The sequence below is a fragment of the Falco cherrug genome, chromosome 2, assembly GCF_023634085.1.
Source record: "Falco cherrug isolate bFalChe1 chromosome 2, bFalChe1.pri, whole genome shotgun sequence".
NCBI classification, from domain to species: Eukaryota; Metazoa; Chordata; class Aves; order Falconiformes; family Falconidae; genus Falco; species Falco cherrug.
The window spans coordinates 75847942-75871934 of NC_073698.1; the positions used below are offsets into that span (position 1 = coordinate 75847942).

Here is a 23993-nt window from a genome sequence, read left to right on the forward strand (position 1 = left end):
TAAAACATCAACACAGTTCTGTAAGCAGAGACCAAATGTGAGCCTTCCGCCTTGTCAGTGTCCCCCGTAAGGACATATTGGAACTAACAGCCAGGGGAAGTGTGGTGTGAATCGTGACTTCTTTGTTGTCCAGTGATGATGGTTCAACAAGGAGGTGGCCAGGCCTGGTGTTTAATCACTCGTGGGTTGGGGATTAACATACTATTTTAGGAATGGGATGCTGGGTAAAACTGTGAGAAAGATGCTAAACCCAGGTTTTCATCTGCAGAGGAAGTACTGCATTCATCAAAGTTATTCTAGGTATTCTCTTCTTTTGCTGCTGTGTTGTAAAAGAAAAGTGAAAGCGGCAGTCTGTTGAAGGAATGGATAAAAGAACGTTTTTGGAGGAGGCTTTGAATTTGGGATGAAAAATAAACAAAGTGTTTCCTGCCTGCAGGCTTGGTTTAGCATTGTGATTTCTAGGAGGGAGTGGGACTCCTGTGTTTTCATTAGTTAGCTGTTGTTAATTAATTGGTTATCTAATTTATTAGGTGATTATTCGGTGCGCAGCTTTCCATTTCATTGATTTTAAAAGAGGTTCAAGAAGCCTCTTCATCACCAGCTGGTTTGATTTGTATTAGCAAAGACTCTGATCCCCAATTTACTGATGTCTGAGGCTTAATGTTTCTCTGGGTGTGGAGTCCCGGCCCAGGCAAGTTGCGGGCACATTCAGTAAATGCCACAGCAGCATTTATTTTGAGGGTTCACTGGAAAAACCCAAGGAGGTGCTGGTAATGTGTACTCTTTGCGTGCTGGCTCTGATGAGAGTTCTGCCTGCTTGGATGTGGCTGTCCCAGTTTGCCCTGTACGAGTTCTTGTGCCAGGAAAGCGGACAAGCCAGGAGGTTTCAGCGCCACGCTTTCTTCCTGCCTGTCTGGCAAGCCTGTTTAATTGGGTTGTACTTGATGATTTGGGTTTTTTTGATGGTGTTTTTTTGGTGGTTTTTTTTTTTGAGGTGTTTGTAGACTGATAGGAATAAGGTGATAATTTAACTTCATGGTCACGATGTTTATAACCTTCAATTTATCAGCAACTATTTTCAATGCTTACCCGAACCATGAAGCTAGGGTTTTTTTAAGTCAGTTTGCAGTATCCCAGTATATATGCTGTAGTGCATGCGAGAATTTGAGAAAGAAGCTGCAGAGGTTAATTTTCACTTGCGCACACCAGTTGGTGAAAACAGTGCAGCTTCCACATTAAATGCTACTCTGGTTCAGAGCCAAAGATAGATAGTTTTCTGCAAAAGTGTGATGATTTAAAAATTGTGGCTATAGTCCTCAGCACACTCTTTGGATTTTGCTAACCATGTTCAGGTTTTTCTTAGTTCTGACTCTTCTTTGTTCTACAGCAGTAAGGGCGTGCATGATGGGTGTGACAGCTACATGTCAGGAACCAGATCTCTAGTCCTTAAAAGATTCTCTCATGGAAGAGAGCTCTTCAGTGGCTTAGTCTAGTCTGGACAGTGCTAGTGGTACACCCTAGGTCTGGAGTGTTGGGGACTTGGTTGGAATATATCCTGATGCCTGACTACTACAGTTGGTGCTTTAGACAGCTGCGGGTATTTCTCCCAAGACTGGACTATTGCTGGCACTCTAAGGCTGGAAGCCTCCAACCCAGAGAATTTAAAAATTGACTGCATTTGGCCTTTGCAGCCATGACTCAACGGAACTGGTGTTTTTCTTCTGGAAGCTATGCAAGTGCCTATTTCCTTCACCACTGTGCAGATTTCCCCCAGTTAGAGAGGTATGAAAGTTGATCTGGAAAATGTTGAACATGCCCAAGGCAATTACACTGGAAGAGCCTCTGTGGGTTTAGAGCTGTCTGCGTTGTGCCATGTTGGCCAGCAAGCTATTCCCTGTGGAGAAACGTACCAGGCTGAGTATCGCGTGGCAGGGAGGTGGCTGGGGTTTTGAGCCCTGAGCATTTTGTGTAAAATGTATTGAAGCCTTCCTCCTTCTTGGTACCACCACTGGCTTTGCCCCAGAAGCATCCAGGGAAGCAAACGATAACAGCAGCAGCGTGAAGGTAGTTTGATTCGTGGCCCTTCCCCAGCTTGCAGAGAAGCTTGTGAACGGAGGTGCCAGGCAGCTGAAGGTATGATAGCTCTGTGTTCAGGCAGTCTTTCCCTTTCAAACACTTGGAGAAAGGGGATGGTGGGCTTCTGCTTACCTTGGAAATAGCAGCCATTGCTCTGGGACTCTTTCTGTCAGCGTCTGTAAGTTTTCCAAGCTGGTGTTAAATATGTGGGTGAATAGAAGAGCTTAAAATAAGTTGATGAGAGAGAATTCTAGGGGAGCTGGAAACAAGGCTGGGTTAGAGGGAAGAGAATGAAAGAGTGAGGCTATTTGTGAATAGAGATCTTATCCAGAATTAACATTCTTAAAATCAGTCTTGTCTTGAGAAGTTTGGTAATATAGGTGACATTCTTGAGAAGTAAGCTTCCAAACTTAAGTTCTAGCTTAATTCTGGTACTGAGTTGTATACGTTATCTTCCATTTACAGCCTGTTTTCTTAGGACTTGCATCATATTAAACATCTTGGCAGGTAAAATTGCACCACAAGACCTATTATCCAGAGGAGGCATAACTAGCTTTCTCAAGAAAGCAGTAAACTGTAACAGTCAGGTGTAATCTTGAAAGATGGGGAGGGAGAAAGAGCAAAACTTCTGCTTTCTATGGTGCTAAAAAGCTGAATGCATCTAAACATACTGTTGTGCACAGAATTTCTTCTTTAAACTTGTTTAAGGATGGCTTGATGCAGATCTTCGTTGGACTATGCTGCACGTTAAGTCTGGCTTTACATTTTGCTTATCTCAGGGTCTTCTGAAGGTGGATCAGTGAGGCTGGGCAACTGCAGTACAAACACTTGAGGAATCAATGGGAGAGTTTGAGAAGCTGAAAACAGTTCCAGGGTGTCTTAAAACTGGCAGTTCATTGTTTCGGGGAGTAGAATTGATGACGTGAATTAGGAAACGGCAGCCATGTATCCCCTTGCAGTGGGCTCAGGAAGAGGTTTACCAGTGAGAAATACGGCGATGGTGAAGGGAAGCACTGGCTTCTTGACTGTGGTTCCAACTTCTGTATCACAAGATTGAGGAAGGCTTTTTTTCCCTCTCACTTTTCTGTTTTTCTGCTCCTAGTGTTATCTTTTTGTTCTCCTCATTGGAATGTCTCTTCTGTTTTTCATCTTGAAATACAACAAATGTGGAAACAACAGAAATTGTATGTGAGCGTGTGTGCATTTCAAAAGCCAGGGAGAAAAGGTGTTGGAAAATAACTCCCTCTGTTGTTTTTTGGCTTGTTGTTTGATTTTTTTATTTTTTGTTTTTTTTATTTTTTTTTTTCCTTTCCAGTCTTGAAAATTTAAGCTTCAGGAATACATAAAATAAACTTGATGAAATTATTCACATCTGAAAGTGATGAGAGGAACAGAACTTACTTGTAGTTTCTGGTAAGCTTGGTCGTAGCAAGTTTCTGATAAGTAGATTTTAGCTGACTAGGAGTATTACACTGAAGTCCATAATATAATTTATTATGGTTGGGAAGAAGAGGGTAAGTTTCTAAATGGACTTTAGAAGATGTTTAATTGATTCGAAAATTGTGGCCAACTGTTATGTTAACTGTTTCTAGTAATAAACCTTTGAAATGGCCCTGAATCATGGAGGATTTGGTTGCTGTTTACTCCAGACTTACAAGAGACCTTCTAGAGTTCTCTTTAGAAATTATCAAGAGTGTCAGCTCTAAAACAAATTAAATTGAGCTAAGTTCAGAGTTGAGACAGATGTGTTACTTTAACTGTGACTTTGTATTTATAGGGTACTTGTATTACTTTTTTTTTTTAGTTCACTTTCTGTAATAATTTCCTTTGATCTTAAATGTTGAGTTAAAAATTTATAAATATAGCGGAATTTTGATTCTTTGAAGAAGAAAGGTGGATTTTGCAACAAAAGAGATACTTGAATCACTTTGACTTCAAAAGTTGCTGCTTCCTCTGCATCCAAGCCCCCGGGCTTCATATTTCCATCAGGTGAAGTTGTTAGTTCCTTAGCTTATACCTCATTAAAATGTTAATTAAAGATCTGTTTTGAGGGTGGGGTGTTATTTTTAGTTCAGACTGAGTCAGTTTTGATCACTCCCTCAAACTTATTTTTGGTGACCTGCCTGCTATAACTTTTTTGCTATTTGCCAAATCCTCTTCTAGAGTAGTATCACACCTTTTTGTTCAATCACTGTTTGATGGAAATACAGAATGGTTATGTGGTTTGGGAGCACTTGGATTTCTCCCATTTGTTCCTTATTCTGTATCATTTAAATTGTACTGTCATACTTATGGAAAGCCCTGTCCCTACCTAGTGCTGCCCTATGTCCAGCTGTCCCTAGACTGGTCCTTCCCCACCCCTGCCTGGGTCTGAACTTCCAGGCAGGTGTCCTGAGTCCTCACATTTTTGTTGCTCAGTTTCTGGACATCCTGATTGTGCTCATTGGACACATGCAGGCCTTTAGCAGGGGTGCAACACAGGTCCCACATCTTCTGTTCACTTCATCTACTGCTTTTATCTTTATTTCTGAATAGTAGGTATCCTTCAGTAGTTGTGCACTACTTAGGACTGCTGTTCTGTGTTGTTTATGCTTATATAGTAATTGCAGCTTTACATCTTGCACCAGCAGTTCAAGTTTGTTCCCTAGGCAGATGAAGAACAACCCTGCCACTAGCTGTGTTGTATCTCTGGCTATGGTTTTTACTAATACTAGCGCTAATTTTTTCTTTGCTGTCCATTCTTAATCTGCTGATTATTTTTTTCATCTGCTTGCTGTGTCTTCTTGTACGCTAAAAAAGGGTGTGACAATTAAATGACTCTAGTTTCCCCTTGTTTCTCATTGCAAAGCTCGCTCTTATGTTGGTGTTGATCTTGGCAAGTTCACAAATGTGCGTGTGGTTTTTTTATCATTTTCACTAATAAGTTTCTAGTGTTTTATTATGTAGTAAATGACAGTAATGAGTTGTTTCCCCCCCCCCCCCCCCCCAGTTTCGCTGCTTTTCATTTGCAGCTCTCTTTTAAACATAGATTTTGCATTCTTTATTTTCTGAGGTGGCAATTAATCTCAGAACAACCTTTTGTAACTGGTTAACAACCCAAAACCCCCATCATTTTATCCTACTATTACTACATTGAAAGGATAATCAAACTAATTATGATGGATTTCTTTCTGTTTATAATTCAAGGAGATGTGCCCGCTGACTTCAAATGCTTCCTGTTGAACCTTGTAAGTGGCCAGAAGAACTTGAGTATGGTCCTAGCCCTAAAACTTAAGTATTTGGTGTCTGCTTCCTTTTCTCTCTCTAAAGACTCTTTTTGGAGGAGCTCTGGTGGCTTGAGAAGGCTGCTTTTTTAGCCAGTTCTGGTATTTTTACCCCTTTGACTTTGTGCTCTCTCTTGAGCTCCTCTGGCCAGCTAACAAGATGGAAAATTGAGTAGTGGTGCAGAGTCTTTTCGCGTGGCTCCAGTTCCAGCTACAGCGTTGTCCTTCCCTTTAGGTGGGTGTCTTCTTGTTTTTTACGAGACATCAGCATTACCAATGCTTTATTTCAGGCCCTTGCCACATTTCTGGTCTGTCTCCAAGCTGTTCTTTGCAGCTTCATGGTGGACAAGCTCATGTCTCTTTGGCCTCCACTAGAACAGAAGATACTTTGCTATCAGAGTATTCGCCATTTTTTTTCTGTTTGCCTGTTTTTAATACACTTGCTGGTTGCCATGTAAGTTCTGTATGACTGATAAAAACTGTGATACAGTTTTTACTCAGCTGTTGGTATATAGTCAAAAAGAGGTTGTTGGTGCTGTGTTTCAGTACTTGCAGGTTGTTCTACCGTGTGTTTGTGGCTTTGATCCTGGGTAGTAGTTGATGGTGCTTAGGGCATGGCATGCAGCTGTGGTTTGCGTGGCACCTGGGGCTACGTATAACTTCATGGGAATAGTAGAGCTTTTAATGAACGGAACTGGACCCTTTGTGGAAAGGTGGCCGGTGATCTCAATGCTCATAGTTCCTGTGGCAGCAGCAGCAGTGTGGGGTATCCCTGGCAGTGCAGCCACCTGGTAAATGAGGCTGCAGCAATCCTCATCCGTGGAGAAAGCCAATGATATGCAGAAAGTATGTTTTGTAATGTACCCCATTGTGGTTGTTTTGCCTGGCAGATACAGGGTTGACATGCTAGTTATTGTGTTTCTTCTGGGCAGCTGCAAGTTGAAAAACGCAGGGGTAAAGGAGTAGGGTATTTTGACCTGTAGACAACAGTCCTTCAGGTACTTCTTCCAGGGGCAGTTTTCCAAGAAAAAGCCTGCAGTGACCTCCCTCCTTTTCCTTTCATGGCTTGGTCAGGTCCGTAGAGCTGTACCTTTCTGGGAACAAGGTAATACTTGTGGCTGAATGATACTGAAGCCAGTTCACTAACAGAGTTCACCAAGTTCGCTAAGGGTGAAGGCAGTTAAAAGGACTCTGGCTTGACAATGCAGACAGGAGGGGGAACCAGAGCTAGAATTACATACCAAGGCTTATGCACTCTTGCCAGCGCTTCCTGCTCTCTGGCATGGATATCCTGGCACTGCCTTCCATTTTCTCCTTTTTTTTCTTCCACATCTCTGCTTCCCCACATCTGTGGTACTGGAATTAGTGCTGGCTGTTCAGGAAAAAAATGTTGTGGCTCCTGGGTTGGGAGTCAGGCAATACCATTTCCTATGTCCTCAACTGGCCTGGCTCTGAGGCAAACCAAGGAACCTGTGTCTGTGGATCTTATGGTTAGCAAAGGCTAGCCTATATATAGTTTGGTTGATGACTTTAGGCAAGCTATGATAAACCATGATCTTTTTTGGAGAGGAAGAATGAGAGGGATTACAGTGACAAGCTTTCAAAACCAACAATTAGTTTACGTTTTTAAAGTATGGCCACAAGTGGGGAGGTTGCAAAAATGTGTAATCTTTTACAATCCTTAGTGTAGAAATCTGTGGCTTTCTTTTCTTGTTCTTTTTGTTTTGTTTTTAAATACATGGGACTTGATCTTAGACTTCATTGTGTTTAGAAACTGCACATCATGTTGGACATGTAGCCACTCGGGGAATGTGCTGATCTGTTGGTGTGTATAAGAGACAAAAAGCTTATATGTCATTTGAGGGTATCAGAGGAGTAAACTTACCCAATAAGATATAACTTAAATCTGCATGGTTGTTAAGAAGGGTATGTCAGACTGCTCCACTGCTGGACATACAGCTGTCTGTCTCAAGCTCTCAGTCAATTAAGAACTCCTTTGAACAAAGCTCTGTTTATGGACCAGCGTTTTTTACGCAAGTGGGAGACAAGTAGCAATAGTAAACTCAACAGTATTTTTATTCATTGACCTGACAGATTGCTCCTGTGATAATTGTCTGAGCACTGTGGAGGCTTCTGCAACCTAACCACACACAGCAGGCACAGTGGGAGATGACTTGAATGGCAGATCCTATTCCTTTCCAAGAGTATCTGTTAAAGCCTGGGGTCAGGAGCACTACAGGTGGACTGCAGTACAGAAAATAGTAAAGCTGTTAGGTTAGCTGCCCTTTCCCTCCTAAAACTGCTCATCTCTCTTACTAATGTGGGTAAGTAAAATCCTAATGGTTGGTGTCAGTTTCTTGTTTAAAAAGCAAAACTTTCTAGATAGTAATGCATACTTTAGTACCTGCTTCACAAACTCAGTTCTTGTTTTTCCTCTTCTTTTTTGAAGCCAGGTTTCTATTGTGGTTCTTACAGCATTAAAGAATGGGTATCACTAGCGGCTTTGTTACCCTAGTTTTTGGCTTGCCTGTGTAAAGCTGCTGCTTGACAACAAATGAGAGTGTCTCAGCAGTAGCTCCTGATCTAGATGTGTTTGAGTGCTGAGATCATGGAGAAAGTCTTAAGAAAAGAGTCTCTGTTCCCCTCTCTCTCTTGGTGTTTTGGCATTTGTGGAGTTTGGAGAACAGGGTCAAGTAAAGCAGAGCTGCTACCTTTCTCTGGCTGTTACTGATGTTTCTCCAATAGCAGAAGTTTGAAAGAACACTTTCCACTATGGCAAAACAACATGTGGACGTGATGCAGAGTAAGATTTTGTTCTATGTGCTCTCCTAGTTGCTGGCATTATTGTGAAGACACTATTTGATGTCCTTGCTTGGCTTTTCTTGATTCTGTTCCTCACCTTCAGTCCTGTCAGCTCAGCCAAAGGATTTCACAGTCACTCTTCCTGCTCCTTGAGTACTGCTCAGAGTACTGAGGGAGTAACGTGCCATAGCTGCTGCTTCCCCAGTTCTTCTCTGAGCAGTATTTGCTTGTCCTTCTGCTTGGGTTTGTGGAGAGAGAGAGGACTGCATGTGACTGCTTGGTGGTAGTTGTCAGACATATTTGAGGATGAAAAGTAATGCAGAATATGAGCATATAGAGAAGGTTAAGAATCCAGTCTTGGAATAAAATCCTTGGTTGACGGGATGCTCTCTAGTATTTGAATCTAGTATGCAGAAGTATTTGAGAGATGAGAGACGGATTTAAAGGGGGGAATGAAAGTATTAATGTGGACAGCATCATCAGCTGTGGCACCGACATGCAATGCCTACATGATTTACAGAATTGGTTTAGTGCTATTTTTATAGCAAAGGGCTGTATAGTTGTGGACTGCCTGTCCATCTGTCAGTCTCTCCTTCGTAAGTTTTCAGTGCACTGGTTTTCTTCCAGGTAAGCTCAAACGACTTTTGGAAGTGTCAGAAATTGACCCCTGTAACACTTGTGGGAATGGCTTGCTTTGAGGCAAGAGGCCAAAAGGAATTATAAGGAGATACTATTAGTTCTGCAAACCTTTTGGAAAAGGAGGTCCTAAACATGAAAGGTGCTTTCTTGAAAATCTAATGAGTGATAATGGAAGCAACCATCCCAAGTCAACTGAAAAATAGTGTTATTGCTGATTTTGAGCTAAAATATGATTTAAATATGAACTCTCTTAATCCCTTCATCCTAACTTTTCACACTGTAACAAGAGGTACCTTTAGTATTTGTCTCTTGTGAGAAACAATTGTTCTAATGCATTGAAGGATTTTGGCAAGGTAGCAACATTTCTTCATGTGTGAACATTCTTGTCTGGTCCCATAATTGTTTCATAACACAATCTAAACATACGTTGAAGAAAAATTCCGGGCATTTTTGCTGACCTTAGAACTGTTCAGACTCTTTGTGTTGAAAATAAATTTTCCAAACAGTGTATGCAGCTGGAGACAGGATGATAAAATTTCTATTTATTGTGAGGAGCAGTAGGTGTGATCCGTGATTGACTCTTGACTGCCACAAAAGGCAGGTCTTTCACAGAGCAGTCAGTGTTGTGAAACATCATGTGCTGAACATCTCTGCTCTGCATTTAGAGACTCCTTCATATCACCTTGTATTGTCAGGAAAATGAAAGGGAAATTTCACGTGCTGGAGGATGTGGTGCACTGCATCTTGTGGGATTCTGATGCTACCTTTTCCCACCAATTTCCATTAGGGGATCTGGGCATTAAACAACCCTTTTTCTTAGGCAAGGTGTGCACCTCTTCCTTAGAGACTTAGGAAACTAACTTTCAGTTGTCGTGTACATAAAGTGGTGGAAAGCTTACAGAAGTTTTCTTCTGGCTGAGAAGGGATGATATTATTATGGTGGTCTGATTTTCAGCTTAATTCAGATTTTATTTTGTTAAAATCAGTTCTTTCACTACTTTTCCATTTACAGCTGTTGCCATCTCACTGGACAAGTAGACTTGGGAATATATCTTGTGAAATGTTGCAAGGAACACCGAAGAAAGCTATAGTCTGGTTTGTGTTCAACTGGACATCCATTTAGTTTCCTTTCTCTGTATGAGATCTGTTTATTAAAATACTTTTTGTTGCTGAGAGTATGTAAGTTTGCAGTTGTTTTCAAAACATTCTAATTTGTACTCTATTAACATTTTCATAGATATTGTTGAGTGTCATTATCAAAATGATTCAGTGCTCTAAGGAGCCCTGATACACAGTGAGCAAGAAAATGTTGCATCTGTTTTACCTACTGTTTTTTGGCTGCCTGTCCCTCAAACTTGTTTTTCTAAGGAGTGAAATCTCTGCCTGTTAGACTAATTACTGCACATCAGTTTCTTAACCCTTAAAAAGGCTTGAATGTCGGCTGTACAAAAGTAATGAGATGCGCAGTGGTTTAGCCGAGGGCCCAATATGTATTACACGCGTGCGGTTGAAATGACAATATGAAATAAGTGCAGTGCTAATCGTTTCTGTAGCAAGGCATGGGTTAGTGTTCCCCCAGCACTGTTCATGTTAAATGTTGTGTTGAACAGTATTAATGAGCATCGATGGTCCAGGGACCTTAAAACTGTTGCCAATTCATAATTGCTCTTTGCCACATATATTTACTTATACCTGTGCAAAGGTCAGCCAAAGTGATACCAGGTGAGTCAAATCCATTAACTGTTTCCTTTTTCCTGTTGTTTTTGGGGCCTGACTTCGAAATTTGTGGAAACTTTGCTGTTGCCATAATTCACAGAGGAATTGGCTGTTTGTTCTTAAAAATTTTTGTCCTAGGAGGAGGTCTGCTTCTGCTTCCACTTTGCCCTCTCAGTTTACAGAACGATCTCTTCTGGTGCTGAGCCATGCAAGTACAGGTATCCCTTTTAATCACATAATAAGAGTAACCAGATTTGTGTACATTTCCCACTTTTTTTTTTTTCTTTTTTCTTTTAAAGCCTGAGACTGCAGCTGTGCTGAAGCGCACTGTTGAGGCTCTTATGGAGAGAGGAGCCATTGTGAGGAACCTAGAGAACCTGGGAGAAAGGTCTCTACCCTACAAAATCTCCAGGCACAATGAGCGCCACAGAAGAGGAGGGTATGCATGATGTGTTTTTTCCTTAAAATCCTTTAAGTGCTCCTTTTAAAATGTACATAAGTAACTGTCATGGTTTGGTCTTCCTTGTGCTTTTTGGGAGTACGCCTGTAATGTCTGTGATCTCAATAAGGTGTTGTGTGGCTGTTTCTGCGTGCGTGTGTTTTCGCTTCGAGTGTTTTGTGTCTTTTATTCTGTGGTGTTGGCTTTTTGTCAGCCTTTGGTTGTTGTGTTACAAGTAGCCTGAGTCCAGGCCTGCAGAACTGCTTTCCCCAACATACACAATGTCATTTTAACATAACTGTTTTCCAAGGTAGTCAGGCTGTTTGCTGATAAAAGCCATACTTAATCTGCTGGCTGCTAATTGCTGGTCTGGTTCTTTTTCTCCGGTGCATCTGAACTAAATGTTAATTACTATGTGTACCCTGTAAGACTTGCTTGTGTTTCTGATGCACTTTTTGTTATGGGTGTTAAAAGATGACAGTGTGGTTTACGGGAAGTGCTGTCAATGTAAATGAAGCTGTGAACAGACCTCTCTGTCGCTGGGCTCTCCCCCGGGGCAGGAGGAAGGTGCTGTGGATGTATCCCTGCTTGCTTACCCCGTGTGGTGTTGCTCCTTGGGGCTAACTCCGACATGGATGCTGGCTCTGGGAGGATGGAGAAGTGTTGCTAGGCAACGCACGCTGCACTGGGGCTGCCTGCCCTAATCAAAATAACAATTAGTGATGTGCGTCTCCTAATCCCAGTAATGCAACTGTGTGTCCATCCGACCTGCCTCTCCCATGGGGGGTGTTCGGCGCTGGAGGAGGCGAGGTGACTCCAGAGGTGCAACCTTCTACAAAGCCCTTCTTGAACCACCTCCCCAGGGGTGACTCATGGTTTTGCTCCCTCTTCTGTGGACCTCTTCATTCTCCTTGGAGTGGGAGTGGTGACAGCTGCCAGTTAAGGCAGACTGACAGAAAAGGTAGGGGAAGAAATCTCCACCACATGCCTCTTACTTAACCAAAAGCAATGGTGATGTGGCCGTGACTGTCTTGCACTTCTGCTTCTTGGCGACCTTCACAACAAGGCTTGATCCTGCCAGTTTTGCATTTTAGGATGAGGTCTTGCTGCCTACACACAGGAGCTAATCAAAGCCTTGACTTAGGACAGAATTGCTAGTTACCTCATCCTGTTGGAGTAGAAGCATTTTATAAACATTAAAGTCTTTTCCAATGGCTTCAGCAGAAGGAGGAGCTGGTGTTACTCTCCTTGTACAGGTAGGGAGCTAAGGCAGAAGGACTAAGATCCACTAATTTTGGATGCTGAAGTGGAACCCAGAAGCCGAAAGTCTCAACCCTCAACAACCCCCTTTCCAAGAGTACTTAGTACTCTCTAACATTTCACCACTTCAGATGACAGTTCCTGCTTGGCTTGGGTGGCAGTACTCCTGCAGTTCAAGTCTTGGGTTCTTCAACAGGGAAACCAGGCCAGGAGACTGTAACCAGCATCACAAGTACTGTGTAGCAGACATGAATAGAAGCCATTTCTCCAGGGGATCTTTCAGATGTGTAAACTAGCTTAACTCATTTACTGTAGTAGATTAGCTATTTAATAAGCAGGACCAGGAGATCTGTAGGCTATAACCCTCTTCCTGGAAGAGTCCTCGGAGCAGACATATTTTGTGTTCTGAATGAGGCAAGGTTTTAGTAGCAAATAATTGTGATTGTGTCTTGAAACACAGGTGGGAAGCCATCAGATTACTGTCACTATCGCTGTTCCTCTTCCACCTCCCAGTTCAGTTGTCTCCGGATACTGAGCAGTCATTCTGCTTGCCCTGGATTTGGATCCTTTGTATTTGAATATGACAGTTCCCTTCTGTAAGTTGCTTGGCTTCTTGAAAGGGAGAAGTCATTGAGAGAGGGTATTAGAGGAAGTGGTTCTTTTGTGTGCTTTTAATTGGAGAACTCAAGTTCAAGAGACATGAGATACTACAAGGTGAACAAGCAGGCAGTTTCAGTACCTGGTAATGCAGGGGAATTGTATTTCTGTAGATTTTGCTGGGGAGACTACAGTTCAGTGTACAGGTATTGTGGATTCCTGGTATACCATCCAGGATTTTATATGGTCTGGAGAGTAAGTTACTCAGGTTATTAAATATAATCTAGGAATAGGAAGTGAAAAGTCAGTTCTTGATCCTCCTTGTAAAATCAGGCAGTTTTACAGCATCTGTAAAAAGTAATTTTTTAACAGGACTCAGTTAAAAAGGCGAGATAAAAAAAAAAGGCTTTTCAAGATACCTCTCTAAACTGAATATACACCTGCACTTACTAAGAAATCCTGAGGTCTTTTCTCCTTCATTGTAAATTTTTAATTCTGTCTGTGTTCACTTTCTTAGCAGGTTGGTGTAGAGTGGTATATTTAGTACAGTGTGTGTCACCTTTTCCTTAGTCTGGACTTTTTCTGAAGTAACTGAAAGGGTTTCTATGAGAGTGCAAATGATACTCTTGTGTCTGGGGCGGGGAGCGTGTTAAATATTTCAAAGCTTTTCATTTTGAGTTTTTTTGTTTGCTGCTTTTTTTTTTTTTTTTTTAATTTTGTGCTCTTAGCAGAGCTTCAGCTGGTTTATTTTCCAGTAGTATGGAGGCGGTTGGAGACTTAGAATGTACACTGAATCTGTTGCTTTGTTGGACCTCCTGGCTGGTGAATTATATGAAAAGTAGTGGAACACAATATTTGTAGCAACAACCTATGAAAATTAGTGCGATACAATAGTCATGGCATGGGTCACAGCTTAATAGTGTGACCTTAGAGACACCGCTTGTCCTAATGACCACTGCATGAACTGTCTTCCCGTCACTCAGAATGGCATGGAATCCTCCCACCTGTTAGGGGTGTTTGCCTGAAAAACAGAACAAAACAAAGCAATCTTCCTCACCAGCATAATGAGGCTAGCTTTGCTCCCTTATAAAACTCCTGGTGCTGTCCAAGCTGTGTCTCTTAACCTCAAACCAAGGGCCATCAGTAGGCCAGCACCAGCTATTTGCAGGTCAGTTGAGACCTGCTCTGTGGCATGCCTGGTAGTCGTCCTCCTCTCAGGCTTTTGCTGTATGTTTTTCTTCATTTAGTTAATTCCATTTTTAACTGTGTTTGAAGTCTTTATATACAGCATATCATAAAACTGAGTGATTGACAGTGAAAGGACGTGCAAATACCATGTGCACGGCCAAGCTACTGCTGGACTTAGCCAGGTTTTGGTAGTGTCTTTAGTAAACAGTGAAGAATTACACTGGAAAATACATATTTATAAGTCAATAGGGAGGATAGTGTCTCCTTAATAAAGTGTTTTTTCCCCTCTGAGTTCTGTAGTGCTTCAGCATCATCTGTCTCAGATGTGCCTGTAATGCAGTATATTACAAATTTAAGAATATCCAGGAGACTTTACAGAGAATGAGAATTTTACTGCCAATTGATCTGTAAAGCTGCGATTGTTTCAAAGCCTGCCATAGGGGATTGTGGCCCACAGCTGTCACTGGAATGAGCACTTTTACTCTCCCAGGCAGCTCTGAAGACTTCAGATCATACATATAATTGACTTGTTTCTTCCTAGGAAATTATATTCAGTGAGCAGGTGGTGCATGTGCATTGAGGGTATATTAAAACAAATTCAGGTCTTTCTCTGAAATGCACCTCTTTTGGCAGAAAGCACCCTCCCTTTTTTAAAGACCTGATTTTAGACAGCTTTTGCATTTAAGTAAGCATGAAAATAGTATGTTTCAGGAACTGTTTGGATAAGTCTGAAGAATCAAACTTTTAAATCACTGGTTTATTGATATTTTAAATGGAAGTTGGTTTGGCTACTAATTCACATTTAGGGTATTAATTGCTGTAGTAGAGCATTAATATTTTGGTTTTAAAGTATTTAAGAGCATGATTCAAGTAACATCTCACAAAATTGTAGCAAATGCTATTCACCTTATAGATCAATAAAATGTGACAACCACATGTTGGTTCTAGTGTGGGTTAGGTGTGTAAATTTAGTGAGGCACTGAGCCTGAGAAACTTGCCCGTGGTGGCAGTGTCTCTGATAAAAAAAAAAAAAAAGTGGAAGAATGTCAATAAGGATTACCAACTTTTTCTCTTACTGAGCAATAGATTTGTGCCAAGTATTTGTTTTACTAGCTACCACTTGTTTATAATTTTTTATGAGTTGTATTTAAATTGCTTTTCACATGATGCGGTTTTTTTGAAATATTGTATTACATGTATCAGGAGGTGCTTATTTCTGGAACAAATAAAACTGAACTGATTTAAATAAGGTGTGTACTGGTATTTGAATTCAAGGAATGTTAAACTCTGGATTTGTTTGCTGTTTAAGATGGTACAGAAGCATTGAATCCCTCAAAGCAGCTTTCACATAAAGGGTCCAGCCTGAGGCTGGGTGATGACATTGCAGAGCTGTTGTGCATATTTGGTTAGTGCTAAAGTGGAGAATATTGCAACTGCTTGTAAAATGATAGATCTCAGCAGCAATCTGGGTTTGCACTTTGTGGCGTACCTGTTTTCTTTGGCCTTCCCAGGGTATGCCTAATCATATGCTTGTGAGGCTTCATGCTTCAGGGCATCAGATAAAGGAGGTGGTTTGGGGGACGTGGTTGGTATGCAGGATATTTTTACTTTAGGGGAGATGGTACAAGGGTGGCTGCAAAACAGATTTGAATTTTATATTTTTTTAAAAAAACTCCTTTGGGAAGGTAATTTTTTGCAGACCAGGCATCTATTGAACTGGAAGAAGCTATGACAAGGGCTTTGGGGAGAAGAAAGTGTCCAGGTGTAACTGGGTTTTAAATACTGGATACCTGGCTATGCTCTAGAGATTTGTGGTTAGTGATTTTATTCCCCTCTGCCCCTCCAAATGTTGCTTCCATTCTTATTTCTGTTGTTTCTATTATAGAAAAAGATGATATACATCATCCTGGTCAGTGCTCAGATTTTGTAAGGCTTTGCAAATTGGTAGAGCACTGTGACCTTTCTCTTCTACTTTGTTTTGTGTATGTGTGTGCTTTCCCCTATTAAATCTACCTATACTACGGTAATGTTTTTAGAGCTTTGCCCCCACATTTTTATTATTTCATTTACTTCATTTGTGAGTTCTTCAGTTAAACTATAATTCTGATTATTCACAACAGTTTCCACGTTCTATTTGCCAGTTTTTCATAGCCTTGTTATTTTTCCCTTTCAAATTTGATTTCTAAAAGATGGCAATTTTCTTTTGTTATTTACTTGCTTGTCTGTTAATCTTTTCGTTTTGCTGTTCACTTCCAGTTATCTCATCAGCCCACTTGTTCTCTGAAATATCAAACTCAGGTTTTACTTTTGTTCTTGCTGAATTGTATTTTGGAAGCTTATCTTAACACCTGCATGGGGAATTTTCTGTAGGTGGTGTGTGCAGGGACCCTGGTGATTGCCAGGGTCCACTGGGGAGTGTGGGATGTATACCAACAGCATCTAATAGGATCGGGAGTCAGAAAATGCAGTTGCAGTTTTAGTTGTGCTGTGGACTTGTGTGATGGGGGAAAATGGCAAGGCAAGGAGCTCCTTTCCCAAGGGCGCAGCATGCTGAACTCAACTTGGCTTCGAGACCCTGCAGCGCTGCGATTGCTTCCCAGCAGCTGGGATTCGCCAAGCTTCAGTACCAGCTTCCCCTCTGCTATGGCATGGAAAGCTTGGACGCTGTCCTGGCCTTCCCACAAATCACTCCCACCTCCTCTGGCTCGTTTAGGGTCTGACGTGGTTGGCCCTCCTGCAGGAGCACCTTGTGTTTTGCCGTCATTGTGGCATGTGATGTGACGTTGCTTTGCCAAAGCACGTGCTTAGGAGAGGGAGCGTGACTTTCGTTTCTTGGTGCCTCAGTGGGCTAATGCACAAGGAATAGATAAATGAGTATTTCACTAACTGAGCATCATGTTGTTTAAGACCTTTGAATATTTTGGAAGCATAGCTATGTAAATTGTTACATGGTCAAACTTTTCTTCTGTCCGTAAAGTACCTGAGCTTAGGAACCGTACTTACGCAGCGTAGTTTTAAACAAGCAGCTTGTGACACTGTAGTATTCCATGTGGACAAGAGATGCTGAAGTGTCTTTCAAAAACTCACGCTCTCTGAATAAAATTTTATTTATTTGTAAGAGTAAAATAGTAGTTACCCATCAGAATTGTTCTCCGGAGTGTTTACAAGATTTAACAACCCTTCTCTTCTCCCTACCCCCTAGTAAAATCTGAACTATTGTATAAAGGACTTCATCCTCCAGAAATGTACCGGCCTGTTTAGCTTCACTCCGGTGGAGTTTCTTGGCAATTTTTATGGCTATTGAATACCAAAGAGGAGAGGAAAGAAAAACGGATGAAAAGGGTGGCAAGCTTTCCTTTTGTAAAACCACCAAACTAAATGTACAGCTAATCACAGCCTGTGTTGTTTCTGTTCAGATTTTAGAACACCTCGATCTGTTACAGCAAAAAGGAGTTCTGGGTCTGTTATGTGCTTGGATGAGAACAAAACCAGTTTGAATGTTTGAGTATTACGCACATTTGTCGTATTTTCTGCTATATTGATTGTCTTCTTCCACTAGATGGGGCTTTCTTCATTGATGAGTTGAACCTCATCAAGTAATACTTTTCTTTCAAATGTTTTTATCTACGTGCACATACATGTAAGTGTGGATGTGCATCAAGTATCAGCCCTAAAATGTCGAAGTTTTTTTTCAGTCCACCTTACCTATGAGAGTGCACTTTGCGATTTTGATGTGCAGCACCAGAGGACGTGGTGCTGTGCAATAGTTTGTTATGTAGAGGCGCTAGTTCTGAGGCACTAAATTGTGTAGCATCCGTGTGCAAGCACATGGATTAAATGTGATGGCCGCTCTCAAATAGTGGACTTAGTGGGAGATGGGAATTAGTCACCATTTTTGGGGGTTTTTTTAAGCCGTAAATTATACGGGAGGCAGAGAAGTGACACAAGCAGAATTAATACTCACTGTGTAACTTCAGCCCTGCTCATAAAAATTTTGCAGACTTCCCAAATGCTGCCCAGTGAGCATGACTTTTTCAAATACTCAGATATGTCATGCTGGTTTCTCTTTTGCAGTATAGCAGTATTTTTTTTTTTATTTTCTGCAATGCTGCAAAATGTCTTTCCATTAGTTATTTAGCTTAATAACAGGCATCTGTGTATAGAATTTGGCAAAAGAAATTTCTAAAGGCTGTGGATGGTAAAATGTATTTTTCCCTGGAGTACTTGCTCATTATGGATCATTTGTGTCATTGCTGTGGCACAGTCTAGTTACTAAGGTACCAGCCTTTGGTTTTGATCTGGTACTTGCCCATTGCTGTCCTAGTGATTTTCAAGGGACTTCTGTCTATTCCATATGCATTTTTCAAAAGCTAAAAGGAACACGATGTGAAAAGCTAAAAGGAACATTGTAGCTGGAAGGACTAGTACACAAGTTATAATCCTTCTGAGCATGAACTTGCTTGCCTGCCCTGCTGAGGAAGGGTAGTTACCATAGGAGTTGAGAAGAAAAACAAACTCTCTCTCTTCAGAGCAATGCCGTGGTCCCAAAGATGAAGTGATCATTCAGGTAGCAAAAAACTTCATTTATGTAGGATTACCTTAATGAGACGTTAATGAACAAGTGTCCAGCTGCTCTCACATGAGTGCCACAGCTTGCTTTCCTCCAGGTAGTTTCCTGTTTCCCTGTTCAATGCCTGAACACTTCCTTTCCTTTCTTATCTTCCCCATTGGGGAGGCTTACGTACTCTTACTGCCACTATGTAAAGAAGAAATTTAAGCATACAGACATATTTTGGGCACAGCCGTGGGACCACGCAGCCTCTTCCAAGTCCACCATACGTGTACTTTTCCCTTGGCTCCCCTGGCTGACAGAGTCGTATTCTAGGAGGATTTGAGTTTTGATCCAAGTGCTTTTCAGAGTTTTTTGAAGTCATAGACTGTCCATTTGAAAGCAAAATATTTGAGTATCCGTAGGACTGAAGGTTCAAGCAGTTTCTGCCTTGAATATGTTAAAAAGCACAAATGAAACCTGGCTTCCCCTCCCTCTTTTTTTTGTGTCTTTTTTTTTTTTCCCCTCTCATATGCAAAGGCTTTATTTGAGATCATATGATATTTTAATTTTTTTCCAGTTAATGCATTGTTTTAATATGTCTCAGTCTGCTCTCCTGTATTTACATCATCCTTCTGTTTGCAGTTGAGCCGGATGACAAATAACTGTGGTCTCACACTGAATCAGTGGAATTTTCCTGCATTTCTCCCCTGATGACCGACTCCTAGAAGCCCTAAATGCTTTTGCATTTTTGCTTGCAAGAATGAGGTGGTTTCCCTCCTGCATTCCTGTATTTTTCCCTGTCTTTAAGTCTCCCTGGGATTTGGTTTTGTTTACTACACAAACAGTAGCTAGTGTTGCGTATTGGGTCATAGATCACTGCCTGAAATTAAGGTTGCTGCATGACTTATTGAGGGTGGGTTAAAAAAACCCCGTAGCCTCAAGACAGCTGATTTAAATATGTGTGTTTAGGGGGAAGGGGTTCCATATCTCCTCTGGGATTGCACTGTGAATTGTGTTTGGTTATTGCTTCTACAGCCGTTAGTTTCTTCTCTTTCTTTAATGAAGAAATTGTATTTTTTACACTGGCCCTCTTTTCCTTCTATCTTTTTCAGCACAGGAAGGCACTCGTTGCTTGTTAACGTTGAAGAGTGGTGGTTGTTTTTAAAAACTCACATTGTCCCCAATTACTGCAGTTTTGTATCCTCAGATAAAATACCTATTCTGCAAGGAGTCATAAAGATATGCTGTAACAGCTCATCCTCCCATCCCCCCCTTCTCCTTCAGTTATCAACAGTGCGTCAGTGGAAATTTCCACCCTTTGCTAATGTGAGAGAAAGCACAAAGTTGCAAAGCAGCCTTTGGAGAAAAAAACCACCACACTATTGCTGTTTTAGGAGCACAATGAAAAGCAGCATACGACTTGCAAGCACAAGTGAAATTAAATTCTCGAGAAATGGGACTAAAATGGTGCAGCAAAGAGCCCAGATTGCAATACAAATAAATGCTCTTGCGAAGGGAAGGGGCGTGAAAGCGGTGGTGGATTGCCAGCTAGAATTTCTCCCCCATCCTGCTTTCTGTTATTGCACCTGTGAAGGGGGTTTGGAAGGCTTCTCCCCAAGGTGAAGAGTTAAGTGTCATCTGTTGAATTTACCAGTGGCTTTTAAAGGCTTTAACAGAAAATACGACTTTCCCTTTTTAAGGGTTATGTGTCCATCGGAGGCTGCTGTGCAGTATTTTGAATGAATTAGCCAAGATTAAAAATTGTTTATCTCCTTAAACTTCTAACCAGGTAGGATCTATTAATTCTTGAGAGCAGAAAATAGTAGGTGGTTCAGTTTCTCAAATACATTAAGCCAAATCCTGTTCCCCATTGAAGCTGGTGAGGATTTGCGAGGAGGACTGAGCCCATCACAGTTCCTCCAAATCCTTCTTGAGGCACGTTGTTCCTGTAGCTCTTGGTAGCCCTGCTGCAGTCAGAGGAGCAGCACCTTCACTGACGTGACCTGGCACTGCTCCCTTGGCTTCAGTGATGCTCGGCCGCAGCCCACACCAGCTGGGCATCTGTTCTGGAGGACTCGTTCCTTCAGCATGGGCTGCAGGGAGATATTTTTTTTTTGCCATCAGACCTCTCACGTACAAGAATTCAGTGCTTCAATCTGGTCTTTCTGAAAAAGATTTCAGAGATAATTCATGTCTATTAATGTAGGCGCCTGTGTAAGCGTTTCAGGATTAGGATGTCTGGCTAAGGAGAAGCATCTTTGCTGTGTTTTCCACAGGTGGATTCCATGGCTGTGCAGTAATCCAGCACGTGCTGCTTGAGTCATTTCTGGCCTGATGGGTCTCCTCTGTGTGTAATGTTTTCTGATGTAATACACTTAGCTGGATGAAAATGAACTCAGTGCAGCATGAAGAATATGAGTGTGTCTGTTGTTTATGACCCCATCTCCTGTTTTTCCTGTTCGGACTCCCATTTCAGCTTCTGGTCTTGGGGACTTGCCCTCCAAGATCACCTTTATGAAGGTGGACTGTGATGTTCATGCTATAGTTGACTCAGTAAGAATCCATATGCCTTGCAGAACAAAGTCCTCTCTGTGAGGTACAGTTTTTAAATCAGACTGGGATGCTTGATCCTGCTTGGGTAATACGACTTCATTTAAGGGATATCACGTTCAGGTTATACTGATGCTTTATGGGGAGGTGTGCTTGAGTGGACTAGGAGGAAAGAGGAGCTTTAATAAGAGGATGTGTAAAGATTAAAGTGAAATAGCTAGGTGGGAAGTGCTGTACTTTACATTTAGCCTTTAAATTACTGATAGTCTTAAAGTTGAGGTGAGTGGTTAGTTGTCTTCAGCAGGATTTCTGAGAAAGTTGCAGTGTCCTTTTACTGTACTGTAGCTAGTGCCATGCCAAATGCTGGATACAGCTCTGTTGACAGTGCTGGTTTGGTTCATTCACAGCATTTCAAGGGAAGAGGGATGGCCAGTGACATGGCTCACTCATCTCTTGCATTAGTATGATGGCTGGCACTAGGTCGCTTATAACATCACATCTCCTGTTTCTGCAAGTTGCTAGTGAATTTAAGGTACACCTCACATTAAGAGAAGGGATCTGAATTTGCATATCTGAGATTAAGTTAGTACACAGTTGTGTCCCTTGTCTGAAATGAGGCTTATGAAGTGCAGTACGCCTCTTTGCTTATTTGGGTGTACTGGAGTTTTAAAAGCCTCTTGCAAAATTGTAGTTGAGGTCATGAAGAAGGTGCAGTTCTTCAGGAAGGGAGTTTATTGCAGATGTAACCTGGGTGACCTACAGATATTCATGGGGAGCAATGTTCTCCTTCCCATAGGTAAGCGGTTGGCTTTTTCTTTATGGACGTCAAAGATAGCTGTGTGGTGGACACAAAGTGTTTCCCTGGAGCAGTGTGTTTTAGACGTGCTGTGCATGTGTGGAAGTAAGACCCTTCCAGTCCCACCAAGGTCAGCACAGCAGTAGGCTCATCAAGTCCCAGCTGTGCAAGTGGGCATTGCCTGTATGCAGCTTCAAGGTCCTGCCCTCAGATTGAAAATTTAAGCCATGTTCACATCAAAGATGTGCCTAATTTGGGATAAGCCTATCTCCTTGGGTTTCTTTTGCTGTTTTTGTTTGGTTGGTTTTTTTTTTTAATACTTCCATTCAGCTCTGAAGCAGAACATTAAAGGAAAAAATGTGCCTTTATGTATATAGGCTTGAGATGTTTCACGCTGGCATCTGTTCCCCAAAGAAACAATGTTGTGAATTCAAAGGAGGATGATGCATGTTGTAACTGAATGTGCCACCCTGCCTTTTTTTTAAGACTGTTCAAATCAAGATATGGAAATTAATGGAATAGGTACAAGAAGAGAAAGCTCTCTTCAGTCTCCTTGGGTAAGCAGTGCCGTACAACAAAGAAGAGTTCAGGCTGAGCCTGCTTCAATTGAACTTCCCTTATTTGAAATCAAGATAACAGCTTTTATTTAAAACAATTGTGGTACCAAAATGCAGGGAAAAAAATAGAAAGGTTCATTTAAGGTATCCTACAGAATAGTTACTTGAATTAAAGTTGCTGCAGTACAGGTATTTTTTTATTTTACTCTGTGTATGTTTCTCATTGCAGGTATTTTTTGATAGACTTAGAGGGTCCACCTTCGATTGTATCGACCATGATGGAACATTTAGGACGGGATATTGATGTAATTAGACGTGCTTTTGTAAAGTATCCTCCATCAAAGACAGAAGAATGCAGTGGCATAATCCCGGTCAACTATGAAGATAAACTAAAGGCCAAGAAGTGAATATTCCAAATAGCATGTTTGAAAACTTTAAAGATTTTTTTTTCTTTTTTGTTCCTGCTGTGGAAAACAATTATGATAACTGATGTTCATCAAAAATAATCTATTTTGGCCATGATGTGTGTGTGGTATAGTACATTATCTTAAATTACTGTAATATTTGAGAGTGTTTTTGTTTAAAATAATTTGAATAACATAATCTGTATGTTTATCTTGATATTTGACAACTCTGAAAATTGATTTTCTTTTCTCTTAGAGCATTACATTGATAATGAAGATTTATCCATCATCAGAATGCTAAAAATAGCATTCTTTTCCAAAGACAGATTACTTCAGAATATGCATATTTACATAGGGGATTAAGAAGTCTACAGTGTAAATATAGCAGTATAGGATGTGATTTGTTGGAGGTTTGGGGTTTTTTTGCTTGTTCTTGGAAAAAGGTAATAAAAGCGTGATTAAAAATAAAATGACTCTTTTTTTTTTTTTTAAAGCAGAAAATGTACAAGAAAAAATAACTTGCACTGCCAAAAGACATGTCATACTTCTTTCTTTAAGGTAATAACTCTATTCAAAGTACCGCCAAAAAATTGTTCTCTATAGAAAAGGCCAGAAACTGCCAGGTGGCAGATTAGAGAATAACCATGCTTATGTATGAACAGAAGAATAAAAGATCCTTTGTTTTACCATCAGCTAGACCCAGGTGTACATTTCAAACTGAGGAAAACTTCATGACAAAAATCCTTAATGTGTATTTTGTCTGTCTTTTGCTCTTGTGAAAATGGGAGAAAAAGCAATGCACATGAAAGATGTCACTGATGTAGTATGACCTCCTGCAGGTCTAGCACAAATTCATTAGTTGCCAGAGGGTCTCCGTATTTCCCCCATGCTCCTGAAGGAATGCACTGGTCATTTCTCCTTCTGAAAGCTGTATCTGTAGAAGAAAGTAAGTAGACGGTTACGCAAAGAAGATATCCCTTACCTGAATGAGCTCCATCTAGAAGCTACCACCTCTGGTGCTCCAGCGTTGTGTGTTGCTGAAGGGAAGGCCAGCCTGCCAGAGGCCAAGGCCAGGTGCTTAGAGAGCTGTGACAGGTCTTGTTGTGACTACTCTAGCATGCTATTTCATCACAGGTTCGTCTTTATTTCTTTTT

General features: G+C 41.2%; 1 protein-coding gene across 2 annotated transcripts in view; it reads left to right on the forward strand.

The window, feature by feature from the left end:
- Positions 1–23309, forward strand: part of MRPS6 (mitochondrial ribosomal protein S6) — a 47015-nt gene extending 23706 nt beyond the window's left edge. The window contains exons 2-4 of one of the 2 annotated variants that reach the window (XM_055703295.1): positions 10635–10714; positions 10796–10935; positions 22665–23309. In XM_055703295.1, coding sequence (XP_055559270.1) covers positions 10703–10714; positions 10796–10935; positions 22665–22842 — 330 coding nt within the window. In that variant the 5' untranslated portion in view covers positions 10635–10702 and the 3' untranslated portion in view covers positions 22843–23309. The remainder of the gene's footprint in view (positions 1–10634; positions 10715–10795; positions 10936–22664) is intronic. The other variant, XM_055703294.1, reaches the window with a different exon arrangement.
- Positions 23310–23993: the final 684 nt, after the last annotated feature.